The sequence below is a fragment of the Balaenoptera borealis genome (genome assembly GCF_965194805.1).
Source record: "Balaenoptera borealis genome assembly, chromosome: 15".
Classification (NCBI taxonomy): Eukaryota; Metazoa; Chordata; class Mammalia; order Artiodactyla; family Balaenopteridae; genus Balaenoptera; species Balaenoptera borealis.
The window spans coordinates 61,997,590-62,015,873 of record NC_138871.1 but is presented as its reverse complement, the minus strand read 5'-3'; the positions used below and the strand labels follow the sequence as shown (position 1 = coordinate 62,015,873).

Below are 18,284 nucleotides of genomic sequence, written 5' to 3'. Positions count from 1 at the left end.
AATCAAATGAAAAGAGAGAGGTATCTGAGAAAGACTTGGAAGTAGAAATCACAGGATTTGGAAACCAGTTACATATTTTTAGGGGGTGAAGGCACGGACATGCAAACAGTATGAGGCGATAATCAAAGACTACCAAATTTTGACTGTCAAAGTTTCTAACCTGGATGAATGCAAGGAAGGTGACACCACTGTTTAAGAGAGATAACATAAGAACAAAGGGAAGTGTCAGGGAGATGAGAAGTTAGAGAGCATGATTTTGACTGTGAACTTTGTGACATGCTGTGTTCAAAGTACCAGCAAGAGACATGTGGAAAGATATTCAGTGGGCAGATGGAAACCTGGGTCTGGATTTCAGGAGCAAAGACAGAGGTAACTAAGTCGATCTAGGAATTCTCCACACAAAGACGATCACTAAACCGATGGTCCTAGGTAACTTTCTTCAAGGACTGAGGTATTAAAAAAAAAAAGCCTTAAGGACAGAACACAGGGAAAATAAACTTCAGGGACAAGTCGAATAAGAAATTGAAAAGAAAACACCAGAAAAGCAATAGGATAACCAGGCAAGTGTGGTGATACTGGAACCAAAGGAAGAATGCCAAGAAGGAAGGGGCTGGGCTTCCCTGGTTGTGCAGTGGTTAGGAATCCGCCTGCCAATGCAGGGGACACGGGTTCAAGCCCTGGTCCAGGAAGATCCCACATGCTGCGGAGCAACCAAGCCCGTGAGCCACAACTACTGAGCCTGTGCTCTAGAGCCCACGAGCCACAACTACTGAAGTCTGCGTGCCTAGAGCCCGTGCTCCGCAACAAGAGAAGCCACCACAATGAGAGGACCGCGCACCACAGCGAAGAGTGGTCCCTGCTTGCCACAGCTAGAGAAAGCCTGTGCGCAGCAACTAAGATCCAACGCAGCCAAAAATAAATAAATAAATAAATTTATTAAAAAAAAAAAAAAAGGAAGGGGCTGTCTGATAGCGTCAACCTTTTTTTTAAATTGAATGAAAGATTCTTTAAATTCTATTGTGTTTTATAATCTTCACACACATGATTTCATATAATCCCATAATAACCATTTTCCCCCCCATCCCTACATTGCCCCACTCCCCCTTTCCTCTCCCCACTGGTAACCACTAGTTTGTTCTCTGTATCTCTTTCTTTTTTGTTATATTCACTAATTTGTTGTATTCTTTTTTTAGATTCCACATATATGTGATAACATACAGTATTTGTCTTTCTCTGACTTATTTCACTTAGCATAATGCCTTCCAAGTCCATCTATGTTGCTGCAAAATTCTGTTCTTTTTTATGGTTGAATAGTATTCCACTGTGTATATATACCACATCCTCTTTATCCATTCATCTGTTGATGGACACTTAGGTTGCTTCCATATCTTGGCAACTGTAAAAAATGCTGCTAGGAACATTGAGGTGCATGTATCTTTTCAAATTAGTATTTTGGTTTTTCTCGGATACATACCCAGGAGTGGAATTACTGGGTCATATGGTAGCTCTATTTTTAGTTTTTTGAGAAACCTCCATACTGTTTTCCACAGTGGCTGCAACAACCTACATTCTTACCAACAGTGTGTGAGGATTCCCTTTTCTCTACATCTTCACCATTTGTTATTTATGTTTTTTTTTTTATTTAACATAATCATTCTGACTGGTGTGAGGTGATAGCTAATGGTGGTTTTGATTTGCATTTCCCTGATGATTAGTGATGGTGAGCATTTTTTCATGTGCCTGTTAGCCATCTGCACTTCCGCTTTGGAAAAATGTCTAGTCAGTTCTTCTGCCCAGTTTTTAATCTGGTTGTTTGTTTGGATGTTGAGTTGTATGAGCTGTTTATATATGTTGGAATATTAACCCCTTATTGGTCATATCATTTGCAAATATCTTCTACCATTCAGTAGGTTGTCTACTATTTGTTTTGTGTGTGGCAGCTTTAAGTTATTAGTTTTTAAAATCAGTACTTTTTCATGGAAAAAACCTGATCCAAAATCTGTCATTTCCAAATTCATTCTACGAGGCCAGCATTACCCTGATACCAAAACCAGACAAAGATACCACAAAAAAAGAAAATTACAGGCCAATATCACTGATGAATGTAGATGCAAAAATCCTCAACAAAATATTAGCAAACCAAATCCAACAACATATTAAAAGGATCATACACCATGATCAAGTGGGATTTATCCCAGGGATACAAGAATTCTTCAATATCTGCAAATCAATCAGTGTGTACACCACATTAACAAACTGAAGAATAAAAACCATATGATCATCTCAATAGATGCAGAAAAAGCTTTTGATTAAGTTCAACATCCATTTATGATAAAAACTCTCCAGAAAGTGGGCACAGAGGGAACATATGTCAACATAATAAGGGTCATATATGACAAACACACAGCTACCATCATACTCAATGGTATAAACCTGAAAGCATTTCCTCTAAGATTAAGAACAAGACAAGGATGTCTACTCTCGCCACTTTTATTCAACATAGTTTTGGAAGTCCTAGCCACAACAATCAGAGAAAAAAAAGAAATAAAAGAATTCCAAATTGGAAAGGAAGAAGTAAAATTATCACTGTTTGCAGATGACATGATACTATACATAGAAAATCCTAAAGATGCTATCAGAAAACTACTAGAGCTCATCAATGAATTCAGTAAAGCTGCAGGATACAAAATTAATACATAGAAATCTGTTGCACTTCTATACACTAACAATGAACTATCAGAAAGAGAAATTGAAAAAACAATCCCATTGACCATTGCATCAAAAAGAATAAAATACCTAGGAATAAACCTACCTAAGGAGGTAGAAGACATGTACTCAGAAAACTATAAGATGCTGATGAAAGAAACTGAAGATGACACAAACATATGGAAAGATATACTGTGTTCCTGGTTTGGAAGAATTAATATTGTTATAATGACCATATGACCGAAGGCAATCTAGATTCAACACAATCCCTATCAAACTACCCATGGCATTTTTCACAGAACTAGAACAAATAATTTTAAAATTTGTATGGAAACACAAAAGTCCCTGAACAGCAAAACAATCTTGAGAAAGAAGAACAGAGCTGGAAGAATCATGCTCCCTGACTTCACACTATACTACAAAGCTACAGTCATCAAAACAGTATAGTACTGGCACAGAAACATACACAGAGATCAATGGAACAGAACATAGAGCCTAGAAATAAGCCCCCACACTTATGGTCAATTAATCAATGACAAAGGTGGCAAGACTATACAATGCAGAAAAGACAGTCTCTTCAATAAGTGGTGCTGGGAAAACTGGACGGCTACATGTAAAAGAATGAAACCAGAACATTCTCTAACACCATACACAAAAATAAACTCAAAATGGATTAAAGACCTAAATGTAAGACCTGTTACTATAAAACTCCTAGAGCAAAATATAGGCAGAATACTCTAAATTGCAGCAATATTTTTTTTGGATCTGTCTCCTAAAGCAAAGGAAATAAAACAAAAATAAACAAATGGGGCCAGTTAAACTTAAAAGCTTGCATAGCAAAGGAAACTGTCAACAAAACGAAAAGACAACCTACTGAATGGGAGAAGATATTTGATAGTACCAACTTTACTCAACAGTTACAAGTCCTCACTTTCTTACCTGAAATCCTGAGGCTAAGACGTGTTGCACAATTCACAACATTTTCGTAAAAGGTAATAAGGTAGATGAACTTAATTAAGGGATGAAGCAAGATGTGTAGCAGCACCCCATAATTAACACATGGATATTTCTGTAATGAAATGTAGTACGAATCACACTAAAAGAAATCAATCAGGGATTTCCCTGGTGGCGCAGTGGTTAAGAGTCCACCTGCCAATGCAGGGAACATGGGTTTGAGCCCTGGTCCAGGAAGATCTCACATGCCACGGAGCAACTAAGCCCGTGTGCCACAACTACTGAGCCTGCACTCTGGAGCCTGTGAGTCACAACTACTGAGCCTGTGTGCCACAACTACTGAAGCCCACGTGCCTAGAGCCTGTGCTCCGCGACAAACAGAAGCCACCGCAATGAGAAGCCCATGCACCGCAACGAAGAGTAGCCCCTGCTCGCCGCAACTAGAGAAAGCCGACACGCAGCAACAAAGGCCCAACCCAGCCAAAAATTTAAATAAATAAATTTATTTTTTAAAAAAAGAAATCAATCATTACTATCGTCTCACTCAGCTTCATGTCAGGGCCAGGTGAGTATAGTCAGTTCAGGCTTTGTTACCAAATAAATTATGAAAAAGCTTTCGGTTTTCAGAGCATTTGGATATTGAATCATGGTTAATGGATTGTGTTCCTATATTTGAAACTTCTAAAAAGTTGAGAATAAATATATGTGTAAACTATTTCATTCTCTTATAATCTTATTCTCAAAGAATTCAAAACGAAATTAAATAAAATTCAATAAGGACATTTAAAAACTGCTTGTTACCAATACTGATGGCAAAAAAAAAAATGCCAGCCACAACAATGCTGAAATTATAATGAAATTTAAAGCGAAAAGAGATTAAATATGAGTGCGAAAATAAAGAGTTGGTATTCCTAAGGAAAATAATAATATTTTGGAGATATTTGAAAATATTTCTGTGAATTCTGGTAGAAATATAACTGAAAGTTGGGGGAAACTGTCAAAATCGAGAATTTGGTGCTAAGTTTGCTTTGCAAAAACCCAAGTACTTTCTCCACTTTAAAGAACATGAAAGCAGAAACTGCAGATACTGCATTATAGGTTTGGTTTATGAAGAAAGACAAAGCAAAACTGAATCAGCAAAATCATACTTAGAGAAAAGACTCTAGCCTTATATCAAAAGGGTGGTGAATGAATGTACACTTACAAATTTTAGACTGAAATAAAATATCTAAAGTATGTATTATGTTTATGATTACAACCCTGCTTTAAATGATTTATTAACCTACTGATTACTGTCCCCAACTGTCCTCAATTGAAAACATTTGAGGGTTTTCCTATAATATCTAAGAATTACTTGATTTTCAGGTTCAACATGATGTTTACTCTAGTAAACAATCTGGGATGCCATGTTTCAAGATCTGCCCAACTCCTTCGGTAACCTTAAAGAAAGAAACTTGCAACCCAATGCTCCAGCTATTTCAAAACCAGGTTTCCTCCCAGAAACAGAAGGACAGGAGGTCAAAAATTTAAGCCTGCCACTAGAAAAGAAGAAACTTCAGAAAGCAGGTAGGGCCACATAAGAAATAAGAAGTGTTGTTTTTTTTTAAGATTTTTTTGATGTGTAACATTTTTAAAGTCTTTATTGAATTTGTTACAATGTTGCTTCTGTTTTATGTTTTCCCTTTTTGGCTGCAAGCCATGTGGGATCTTAGCTTCCTGACCAGGGATTGAACCTGCACTGCATTGGAAGACAAAGTCTTAACCACTGGACCGCCAGGAAAGTCCAAGAAATAAGAAGTTTAAGGCAAATTCAGTAACAGGAAATTTTCACACTACTCATTCACAAGATGAAATTCTAATAGCTTTTGCCTTTCTGATGATCAGGAGCTTTATAGGATGTTTTGTCTGCTTAAATATTATGATCTGAAACACTACCATAATACATTTATTTATACGTGACTGTGATTTCTGATGTTTGTGTGCCAGTATCCCAATCTAAATGACTTACCTACTCTAACTCCAAGGTTTGTACCATGATCAACAGACTTCTGTCTTAAACAAGGCTTCCTCTTCTCTCTCTGGCCTGCTGTTGGTGGGAGGAGTTCATTTCTCTGAAGGCCACCATTAAGATAGCAGGCTTCAGAAAAATAAATTCTAACAGAAGGAGGAGGCAACTCATTGAGCCACAGAGTGATCAAAGTCAGAATTTCAAACCTATCATCGCAAACAGCAGAACATTCTCTGCATAGAGGACACATGTAGCTTGACTATGAATTCTAAGCAATAAAGATGGACTACAGCCCTGTACTCCGGAAAACTGAGAAGGATGGAGTTGCTTCTCTTCTATCCTTAGGTTAGCAGACAAAGAATTGGATTTTCTGAAAGATTAGAGCTTAATGCACAAATCCTTTTTCAGGACGGAGCATGAAAAAGATGAACTTATTAAAGGTGTAGGAACATACGTGCTTTTGTAACTCTCTTCAGAAAAAATAATATGAGAATAATCCCCTGGAATCAATTTTGCAATAAAACTTCCATATTGTGAAATTGTCTTTAGGATAATTTAATACACAGAAACTTGTAGAATTTTCACAACCTGTGGTCAAAAACCCTTTTATTACCTATTTATTATTACTATATATTCTTTAATGATTGTAGATTTTGAGATTTTACTTTTATTCTAGTCCCTCTTATGACTTTACATCTCCATTGACTACTGGACAATGTAAGAGCTATGCATTCCAAAGTATGTCCTCAGCTACAGCAAAAAAAAAAAAGATGTGATTAATAGTTAGTACTTCATCATTTCATACAGAATAAAAAAGGAAACTGTCACTGTTGTATTTCTGAGATAAAAATAAATACTATTTGATTTTTCTCTCTTGGAAGTGAAATTCTAAGATATCTATAAATTTATAGAAGATAACTATAGAAAATTCTATTTTTCTTCTTACCTGGCAAGCTTTTGCTATTATGTCTGATGGAGTATCTTGTGAAAAGGCTGGTCTTAGAGCAGCTCCCACCTAGAAAAATGAATACAAGCATTTTATTTTTAAAGATAAGTAGCAAACCTCGTGTCTTTGGAGATGAAAACACACAAAACACATCTTTGTTCCTTTCCTTTTTATCTCTCTTTTTGGTGACAATAAACTCAATTATACCATGCTTCCTTTGCTTTCCAGGAGATTATCATTATCAAATCTGTAGGATCCTAGACCAAATAGGCATTAATCTTATTTCTTTTTCATTTATTTTTAATAGTAAATAGGATTTTCTGAAAAAGCCACGTTTCCAGAGATAACAGAAAACTGCTATTTTTTTCTGTCTATATTCCTGAACATATTTCTAACGGTATTTACTTCATAGGTGAATCTCATATAACTGAGACTAAAGGCTCAATTTCTTTAAATAACTGAGTAGTACTAAAAATTCACATAGTCACTAAAAGACCTTAAAAATCATTTCACCTCAAAGAGATGCTTTAAAAGAAGGTTGCTCAAGAAATATTAATGTACTGTTGTCATAGTAATAAGTGAAGAAATATGAGCTTTAGTTTTCTTATCCAAGTACTAACCAGGCCCAGCCTGCTTAGAGCTTTAGTTTTAATAAGCCAGTATCAGTCACAGATTCTTAGATATATTAGATTAATATGTAGGAGCTGAATAAGGAATTGAATATAGTCAACTCCTAATTTGAGATTTCTTCCATTACACTAGGTAAAGATACATGATTTAGATAATTTACTTTTAAGTGGTTTATGAAAAAAAAAAAGTGAGAAAGAGTGAGAGAGTGTGTGTGTATGTGTGTTGAGTGTAGAGAGAAAGAGAAAAAAATCAATGTTAAAGGAAATGAGGCAAAATTCTCAATTGGCAAATATGAATGAAGGATGAAGGGTATAAAACAGGCTTTTTTGTACTATTCTTGCAATTATTTCTGTAGGTTTGAAATTATTTCTAAATAGACAGATTTAAAAAAAAAGACCTTCATTCTGATAGGTTGTGTATTTGGGAGTAAATAATTAAATACAGGCTTTCTACAGCCATTTGGCCTGGAAAGTATAATTTCTTTACCTATACTTATGATGGAAAAAAATGGACTATACATTATCCACACTTTTTAATTTTGTGTATGTTTGAACATAGATTTTAGATGAAGTATGATGTGTCTAGAGCCAAGATTTTGGTATAATCACAGTGAAAAAAAAAAAGTTTGTTCTTTTCTTACTAACATAAATTTTTTTCGCCTTCACATAATCCATTACTAGGATTACATCTATTGTGCCTCTTTTGAAGAACATAAATATAGGCATAAATTTCAGGAGAAACAAGTATATCTCTGTTTAGAATATAATAAAAAAAATCTTTTGAAAGTATACAATTCTTTCAGTAATATTTTTCACTATTATTAAAAGTTAATTTATCCTTCAGCGTACAAGAGGCAATTGCTTTTCTTTCTTTTCTTTTTTAAATTAATTTATTTATTTTTGGCTGTGTTGGGTCTTAGTTGTGACACACGGGATCTTAGTTGCGACACAAGGGATCTTAGTTGCGGCATGAGGGATCTTTCGTTGTGGCGTGCAGGCTTCTCTGTGGTGCGCAGGCTCCAGGGCACGTGGGCTCAGTAGTTTGTGGCACGTGGGCTCTCTACTTGAGGCACATGAGCTCAGTAGTTGTGGTGCGTAGGCTTGCTTGCCCTGCAGCATGTGGGATCTTAGTTCCCCAGCCAGGGATCGAACCCGCGTCCCCTGCATTGGAAGGCAGATTCTTTACCACTGGACCACCAGGGAAGTCCCAAGGCATTTAAGTCTTGGCATATAAAATAACAGCAGTAAATCCACAACACTCTTTAAATGTTCCTTTTATCTTTTAAATGGCATGGCTAAATATCTAAACATAAGACTGGAAAGCCAGGCTGGAACATCTATTCTAGTTTTATCACTAATACTACATCATGACTTAAAAATAGTCACAAGTTTTATACAATTGTTTCTTCAACTGTGAATTGATTCAAACTGTGTAACAGGCAATGGGAGTAAAGATATGCATTCTACATGAATAAATAGGTTACAGGTCCAAATACATTTCTCCAGGGGATCTTCACTTCTTTAATCTTCGCTTTTCAAAAGATCAGTTTTAATTCTGAAACAAATAAAATATCTCACATTGGCTTGATACTGCTCCAGAATCACATGACCTGGAAATTCTGGCTCAGGCACAGATGCAAACTTCTTGATAATGTCTTCAAGTGCTTGGAGCCCAGCCATCCGCAGCTGGTTACTGTGATCGGTTGCAGCCATGAATGCCATGCGAATCAGGTCAGAAAGATGAAGTACCAGGAGGTCATCTAAAAATAAAAATAGAAGGCAAAAAGGAAAACATTTCCAAAATTAAGTGTGATCACATAAAAATATGGAATGAAATAAACTTCTTTAAAAAAGCATTTATGATCCACATATTTCACCATGTTTAAAATAACAAAGATACACTTTCAAGAAAGTTTCCGTATCATAATCTCTCAAGAATATTGGTAAACCTTTATACAATAACACCGACGACATTGTAAACTGACATCTGAAGCAAAATAATTGATTATCATAATTTTCCCCAAAAGAGTTTGTAATTTTTTTTTGTCAGCGGGGGTTGGCAATTTTTTTCTGTAAAGAAACAGATAGTAAATATTTTTGGCTTTGCTGGCCATATAATTTCTAACATAATTATTCAACTCTGCTGTTGTAGTATGTACACAGACCATATGTACACAAATGGTTACACTGTACTCCAATAAAACTATTTATAAAAACAGACTGCAGGTTGGATTTGGACTGCAAGCTGTAGTTTACCAACCTCTACTGTGGAAAAGATTTTTATAAGTATAAGATGTAGAAAAGGGAAGCCTTTTTCCTTTTAGCCTTAGAGTAAAGGCTGCCCTAGATCAGTCCTATCAAAGCTTAAAAGCAAGGCAATTGTTCCCAGAATGAAACTGCTATTGCTTCTCCACACAGTCTCTACCTACACCCTCTCTCAAATCAAGACCTCTATCTTTTTCCCAAATCCAAGGTGATGAACTCCTAACGTGGGGGAGAGGGAAGGGGCACTGGGCAGAAACTCCAAAATGGGGAGAGAATTAGGGGATTGATAGAGGTTTATTGCATTCTGGGATCTTCTGGCCCACAGAACTATAAGTTAATAAACTTCTGTTATTTTAAGCCACTAAGTTTGCAGTCATTTATTATAGCAACAATAGAAAACTAATACCTCCAGCCTCTTCTACCTGGAAAACCCTCTCTCTGCCTCTAAAACCCAGCTTCAAAATGATCCCTTCTGTGAGGTCTTCCCTGGCACTTCAGGAAATGAGTAGCAGTTTTTAATGTTCCCAAAGTACTCTATCTTTCCACTATTGGGATATATGATTATTTTTGAGTGATAACTTTGTCTCTTTGTCTTCTAGACTAGAAATTCTTCAAGAGCAAGGACTATGTTTTTTTCTTCTTTGGATCCCCAATGGGAAGTAAAGAACAAGATTCGGTAAATATCTGATGAATAATGACATGATTAAAGACACCCTGTTCATAACATATTGTGCTTTGCTAGTACCCTATATTCAGATTCCAATTTTATATATAGTGTAATACTGTTTTACTTTTTGTTTTTTAGTCCATTTGTGAGTTTTACTGCTTCTTATACACAACAAAGTAAACTGAAAGGCATTTTTAACATATAGACTTCAATACAGATAACATATACGATGTGTCTTCAGATATTAAAAAAATGACACGATGATGAAGAGACAACAAAGCATAAGATAAGACAGTCTGTTACTCTACCACCTCTCTCAGCTTCTCTGGGTTTCTTCATTTGTAAGTGAAGATACTGGCCTGATGATCTCTTTGTAAATTCCCTATAATATCTGATCCAGGGGATACACGGTATAAAAGCTTACAAATGATCAAAAAGTAAAAGGTTTCAGTAATAAACAGTTTTCACCTTTTCAAAAATACCTAATAGCAGTTCTGAAATCTGAGAGTTTGAAATCTGCCATGGCATTCATGAATTCTGACATCCTCCAAGGCTGGGGATTGCAAAACTCACTTTATTTATTCACCTTAAACTTTTGCTAAAAGTAGGATAAGGTACCAAGGAAACATAAGTTACTGCCATCATTATGCTTAGGGCAAATGATTAAGATAAATATATCTTAAGATAGATAGATATATAACTTTGGACCGCTTTCCTCAACTTATCTTCCCAATAGGGATCAGAAGTTGGACAGTATGTAGAGAGGACAGAAAACAAAGGTAAAAGGCAAGAAAACGTACAATAAATGAAAGGCACAGTCTATAGCATGTTACAAAGCAGTAAAATATTTCAAACCTATAAAAATATTCTGGGGAAAAGAAGTACTGATTTTTAATTTACTTGTAGGGTTTCGCAGTTTAGCAGAACGTGCCATAGCAAGATCAAAGTGAGCCTGGTCTGCATTCTCACACAAATTGATGATTCGACACAGGCAATCAGCAGCAAATACTCGAGTGGCCCAGCGAGGTGCCACAAAGGGCTTTGATTTATCTTCTTCTCCTAGTGTGGTAAACATGGTATCATCATCCATCTCATCTTTCTTTTCAAATTCTTCATCTTTTCCACTACTTAAGGGGGTTGCAGTACTCATATCTGTAACGAAAATAAAAGCATATTATAACAACCTTACATATAGCAAAAATGATGCTTTAGAAGTAGTACTATTTGAAGATATCTAATTTAAAACCAGTAGAAAACAGTAGAATTGGCAAGGTTTTTCTTTTAAACAATCAATAAAAAGCCAAGGAGGGGGAGTGGGAGGTACAAACTATTTGGTGTAAGACAGACTCAAGGATGTATTATACAACATGGGGAATAGAGCCAATAATTTTGTAATAACTGTGAATGGAAAGTAATCTTTAAAAATTATATAAAAATTTACAATAAATAAAAAATTTAAAAAGATAGCAGCCATCAGTTTTCAACTTGAAATTCAATAATACTGCTTTGTCTTCATTGTATGTACTTTCACAATGACTACTTTTATGAAAGCTATGATGGTTGTTCTGTTTATGGTAGCCATATAAAGTTTCTCCTTAAAATAAATATATTTAATTTAAAAAATAAATAAAAATAGAAATGAAAAAACCAGGGAAAGAATAACATAAAAATATTTTATATATTTCACTAGTTTTACATCTTATGTCAAATGACAGAGTAGCCTGGGATTTTTATATATGAAAATTAGTTTGAACTTAGTCATCTGTCAAAAAATAACCAAAGTTCATTAGTTTGTAATATAATTTAAGCTTCAACATTTTACAGGGATTTATAGATTAAAAATTATTAGTATTTTAAAATGTAAGCTCTATGTATCTGTAATATATGTATCTAAATATATCTATATATGGTATATATCTATAGATATATATCAAAATTAAATAATTTTAATTATCTTAAGAATATATTTTATATATTAAATACATACCACTAGAAGCTGCTAGGACATCTTTACAAAGCATTAGCCAATGGGAAAGTTTTTCTACAGCCAGTGATGACAGCATATGTCCCAAAGTATCATGAATATCAGAACATAATTTTCTATCTGTCTCCCGGTCTAGCATTCCAAAAAGAAGTCCCTCAAGACCAGTTTCTGTTATATTAACACCCTGGTGCCGGCAATGGACATCACTTCGAGAACTAACTCCAGGTGCAAAAGGACTGACATCTGAAAAACAATTTTTACAAATGAACTTGTATAGGATTTTATCGTATACTACAGGTAACAATTATGTTAAAGACCATGATTTACATGTAAATTCACAATAACAACAAAACCAGCTAGCTATATACACAATTTAACTATGGTCTCCAATTTACCTATCTTTAGAATTAGAATTTTATCTGACAATAAAGGTAAAAACCCTGATCTTTAAGACTGATTATTCTGTGGTATTTTAAACAAATCTCCAGGGAATGTTCATTAAATATATATTTGATTTTAACAACAAAAAGTGTGGGAAAGAGACATATTTTTAAATAGATTTAATAGTCTGAAAAAATTATTGCTATATATGTTGGATGAACGAATTGAAACTTAGTCTTCTAGTTCAGATTTTACAAATCTATAAAGCTAGAACACAAATTATAAATAGATTATATTCTACAAGTTTATTTAAAAATTGGGAAAATCCTGCCCAATCAAAAGTTGTTATGAAATAGTAAATTTCTTGCTTTATCTGAAAATCTTTTTATTCTTATAAACAGTAAGAGTAGAACAACTGGCAGCCTTTAAGAATGAATACTATTAGGCTCCCCGAAGTCCAAAGACCTCTGAACCTTGAAGAGAGTGATAAAGAGGGATGAGGGCTGAAAAGTGGCTTTTTAAAATTGAGTCACTCCAAAGACAGAATAAGGGGAGGTTTGCAGTAAATAGCCACAGTGAGGGGAATTCAAAGACAGTAGGAAAGGGAAGGTTCCAAGGAGGGAACATTATGGACAGATTAGGCACAGAGGCCTATTTTTCACTTAGCAGTATATAGTGAATATTTTCCACGACGTGAATTTTCATGGCTACATAGCAAACCATTGAGTTAGGAGTACATTAACTGATTAACCGTTGAGGATGAATTCCTCAAAAAGGAATTGCTAGGTCAAAGGGTAAGCACAGTTTGAAAACTTTGAGGATATACTGACAAAAAAACCCTCCAGAAAAGTTGTATGACTTTACATTTCTATCAGCAGTATAAGAAATTTGTCTTTTATTCATATCTCCCCCAACACTGGTTAAAATCATTATTTTATTATTGGTCAGTTTTACAGAAGAAAAATGTTATCTTATGATTGTATTAACTTGCAACTATTTAATCACTAGAGGTTAAAGGTATTTCATATGTTGATATTTCTCCTTTGATAAAACACCTCTTTTGTGTGCTCTCATGATTTTTACAGATGCATAAAAGAGTTACCATAGCAGGTCCGAGACTACCCTATTAAGCCCTGATATTACGGGAACTGGGTTTCAGGAGGGTTCCCATCATTTCCTGATAAAAGTGGCTTACTGTGCCTAAATAATCTGCACCAACAATATAGTTTATGTTGAACATCTGCTTTCCTTCTGAGAGTCTGAACTTTTGGTATATGCTAGGCAGACCATGCCTGTTTGACCAGTCCCCAATAAAAATCTTGGGCATTGAGTGTCTAGCAAGATTCGCTAGCAGACAACATTTCACACGTGTTTTCACAACTCCTTGCTGTGTAACTGCATGGGGAGTGGACTCTTGGAAGCTTGTGCCTGGTTTGCTCTAGACTTCACTCCATTTATCCTCTCCCTTTGCTGGTTTTGCCTTGTATCCTTTTGCTGTAATAAATCACAGCCATAAGCGTGACTATATGCTGAGTCCTAGCAAATCATCAAACCTGGGGGTGGTCTTAGGCCCCCTGGCACACTAATTTGTAAAAGCTTTAAAAATATTAAAATATAAATGCGCACATTTTAATACAATAAGCATATTTTGAAACTATCTTTCCCTCTCTTAGTTTGTCTCTTTCAATTTTGATTATGGTGACTGACATCTAGAAGTTTTGAACTTTTACATTTATTCAGGAGAATTCTGTAACTACTTTTGGTGCTATGTTTTCTCTCCAAAAAGCAGTAATGTTTACTGTTAGACTTTTATAATAAACTTCTTTTACATTCTACAGTACAGTATGCTTGTTAATAGAGCTCTTATTACACTATGCTAAAACTGAAGTTATTTTGGTATGTTGCTTCTTAGTATCCAAGCAACTTCTATGCATTAGGAAGCTCTTATAAGTAAAACTTTTCTCTCACAATAGGGGAAATCTCTGTCAAGCTCTGAAAAAGTTCCCAAACCACCTATCCCTAGAATCAGAAGACCAGCTACAAATTCAAGCTATACTTAAAACTCTCCCAAAAGCAAAAAGAACTGAAGAAAGCGAAGATCCACCTTTCGTTACCCAAACATCTATCTACTGACATTTCACAGTTTTACTGGTTACTTTGGTCTTACCTTCTTCAAGGAAAAGTTACATCATAAAATGTTAACTACTGTCAAAGACTGGAAGCTTTCAGGTAACCCTAAAATAGATAATTTCTCTTTTCAGAAGCCTATTAATGATACAAGGCAATATCCTTAGAGTTAGTCATCCCTTATACAGCTAAAACATTCTCAAGGGATGGCAGAAGTGTCCTGATACTAAATGCTACAAAAAATTTTTTTAAGCTATGAAATTTTAAAAAAGGTAAAAATGTAAAGTTACCAAGAAAACTACATGGGAATTTTAAAAGTGATAACAGTTTTATTTTACCTAAAAGAATAAGAAAATTGACCATATTTCAATGCAAAAATGTAATTTAATAAGTAATACTCATTTGAAATGTTAAAATACTTAAACAAAAAGAATATTGACCAATAATATAACTTACTAGCACCACTGCTCTCTTTGTCCCCTGCATTTTTTGCTAGGCTCATGGCATATTCGCATACTTCAGCTGCTTCTCTTTGTGCAAGCTGCCGGAGACATGCCACAGCTGCTCGTCGAAGTAACAAATGGGAACTACATAAGTGAACCTGTAAACCATAACAGTTTTAGACTTTTCTTTAAAAAAGCTGTAATCTCACTTGCCTAATGAATATATATGAACATCTTACTTGTGAAGAGGCTCTCCATTTAACCACCTCAGTTGTTTAAGACATAGCCAAATAATGGCCTTTTCAAAAAATAGTAATACCAATAAAATATATAAAGAATATTTTAGTAGCCTATAAAATAACTGCCCCAAGATTTGGGCACTAAAGATCATATAATATACTTAGATAAAAATCCAGAAAGATCTTTTGCACATCTTATTTTACACATGGTCGTACTAAATTCTGTCAATGAAATTTTTTAAGTGCACAGAGATTAACTGTAGTGAATGAACAGTTAGGGGGCAGAACACACAGTAAGAATTGAAAGCAAAGGGGGGTGTAGAGTAAAATAAAAAACCAAAATCAAGCAAACATAAATATCTGAAAAGAACTGCAAAATGGATCCTTTCGGTACAGCATTTTTTTTAATCTCACAAGTTCATGAAAGAATCAATATAGTACACTCTAATACATGAAGTAAAGTATAAGAGGCAGTACTGCATAATAATTAAGAGCTCAGGCTCCAGGTGCCAGACTGGATTTGAATCTTGGCTCTGCACTTACTCCTGTGTGATTAGACAAGTTACTTAACCTCTCTGTGCCTTGTTTGCCCATATGTGAAATGGGGATAGTAACTCTTCACAGGAATATAGTGAAAATAAAATAAGTTAAAATAAGTATTTTACTTAGAACAGTGGATGACACATGGTAATTGCTCAATAAATGTTAGCTGTTATCACTATTACTATAAATCTGACTCACTGAGAAAATATTAAATTATGTTCCATATGCTGCTTTTTAAGCAAGGGAGTAAGTAATTATTTCAGAAAGAATCTCATCCAGAAATGATGGGGGGGAAAATAAAATAATAAATAAGTGATGTGGAATACATAACTCCTTCACAATGCTAGATAATATATTTTTATGCTCTTAATATAGCATTTGTAACTTATTTTTGTGTAAAACTCACAGCCCATGAAATTATGCCAAGTATTAAAAAAAGAAAATATAACTGAGGAGAGAAAACCTGACAGATCAGATTTTTTTCAACAGAATATTTTTTTTTTCACGTCTCTTCCTGAAAATAAAGACGTTTTGGAACTTGCAAATATCCTATAATTAGAAAAGTTAAGCATGATCATATGAGATGGGAAGAACAAGTATCTCAGAGTTTCTGCCTTTTTATCTGTACAATGGGGACAATGTCCACCTTACCTCTATCTTACACAACTGTGGTAAGATCAAAGGATTAAATATATATGAAGCAGACACCATAAATTTAATTACAACTAAATAGAATTATAGCTAAGAAAATACACTCAACAAACGCTGACTAGCAGAATCAAAGTGAAAAATAAAACATTTTAAGGTTTACAAAGTGTTTTCAAAAACTCAATTTCAACGATTCTGAGGTGTACTCTCCCACCCATTTTAACATCTCTGATATTAGAGATGCAAATTATCATTAATGGTGTCTTGCAGCCACTGTAAACCAGGTAACAACAAAGTTGTATTTGTTTGAAAACTTCCCCTTGACACTTCCTGGTAAAATCCACAAAATGTCAGGAATAAACCATATTAAACTTGAAAAATATATGTGGCTTCATGCAGACTTCCTAGCTGCTTAGATATAACCACAATCTACTGTGACATCCATCAGTATAGCTTGGTTTAGCTTTGCTCTTGGATTTTATATAAATGGAACCATGAAGTCTGTTCTCTTCTGTGTCTGGTTTCTTTTTAGCAGTATGTCTGTGAGATTCATCCATGTGATTCCATGTAACAGTTCATTCATTTTTATTGTTGTGTAATATTTTATTGAAGAATTATATCACTATTTATCCATTCTGCTGATTGGTGGACACTTAGGTTGTTTCTGGTTTTTGGCTAGTATGAATAACCAAGCAATGAACATTCCTGTACATGTTTTTTGGCACACATGTGCATGCATTTCTGTCAGGTATTTACTTTAGAGTGGAGTTGCTGGGTTATACTGTATGCACAGTTTCAACTTTTTGTAGATTATGCCTCATTGTTTTCCTAAGAAGCTTCTTTTTTTTCTTACATTCCACAAACCTTAGGAATTTGTGTGCTGCTTGCTCCTACATCAAGACCTCTACCTTCCTATAAAAAGCTCTGTTATTTAAACTTTATGTCACCTTGCTATCCTATCCCTTCTGTGCCTGCCATATACTTATATCATGGTCAACTGGATATCCCTGCTCTGTCACTGACGACATGGGCATTCAACTCAAGTCTTCCTCTCGCTGACATCTCCTGTAATTTTCCCAGATGACGTAAATGCCATGTGTGGAATAAATCTGCACAGGAGAATGACTGGTCACATGGTATAAAAAGCACCCACTTGCCAGGAGGGAAATAACACTAATTCAGAGTGGTGGTTGTTCTTTCAAAAGCACATTTTGAACAGTTCTATCATTAGATACATTTTAATACTTTTAGATCATTTAATAAAGATTACTATGGTGAAACTTACCTCTTAATACATTTGCTGAAAAAAATATTTCATTTGTGTTAAGTATTACACATGGTATCACATGATATGGCCATTTCTGGTGGCAATGACTGAGTAGAGACGAACATGAAATTGATAAAAATCATCACTGATTTCACTAATTTGGATGAATCCACGTGTGGACTGATTTTTAGAGAGTGTCAAAGATTTGGTAATGAATACAGCTCGAAGGGCATTTGGCAATGTGCAAACAAGTTAGCCACTTGAGTGGCCCTCTGTCTCATCTTTATCTGCCATGCCATCTCCTTCCCACCAGTGAAGAGGGTCACTAACCTCTACTGAACCCTCGGAACCGTCACAGAATCTTTTATTTCTGCAGTTACTTCCATCTCCCACATCCCATTCTCCTCAAACCTCTGATCCTCCTCTTTGCTCCCTCATTCACAGAACTTAATCTTCCCTATTACTTGATTAAGAAAG

The 18,284-nt window shown here is 35.0% G+C and overlaps 1 protein-coding gene across 3 annotated transcripts in view; it reads right to left on the bottom strand.

The window, feature by feature from the left end:
* The window catches only part of HEATR5B (HEAT repeat containing 5B), an 89,629-nt gene that overhangs the window by 26,351 nt on the left and 44,994 nt on the right, over nucleotides 1-18,284 (bottom strand). For all 3 annotated transcript variants that reach the window (XM_082356674.1, XM_082356673.1, XM_082356672.1), the window contains exons 22-26: nucleotides 15,124-15,268; nucleotides 12,163-12,402; nucleotides 11,076-11,327; nucleotides 8,822-9,003; nucleotides 6,615-6,683 (exon numbers count right to left, since the gene is read on the bottom strand). In XM_082356674.1, coding sequence (XP_082212800.1) covers nucleotides 6,615-6,683; nucleotides 8,822-9,003; nucleotides 11,076-11,327; nucleotides 12,163-12,402; nucleotides 15,124-15,268 — 888 coding nt within the window. The remainder of the gene's footprint in view (nucleotides 1-6,614; nucleotides 6,684-8,821; nucleotides 9,004-11,075; nucleotides 11,328-12,162; nucleotides 12,403-15,123; nucleotides 15,269-18,284) is intronic.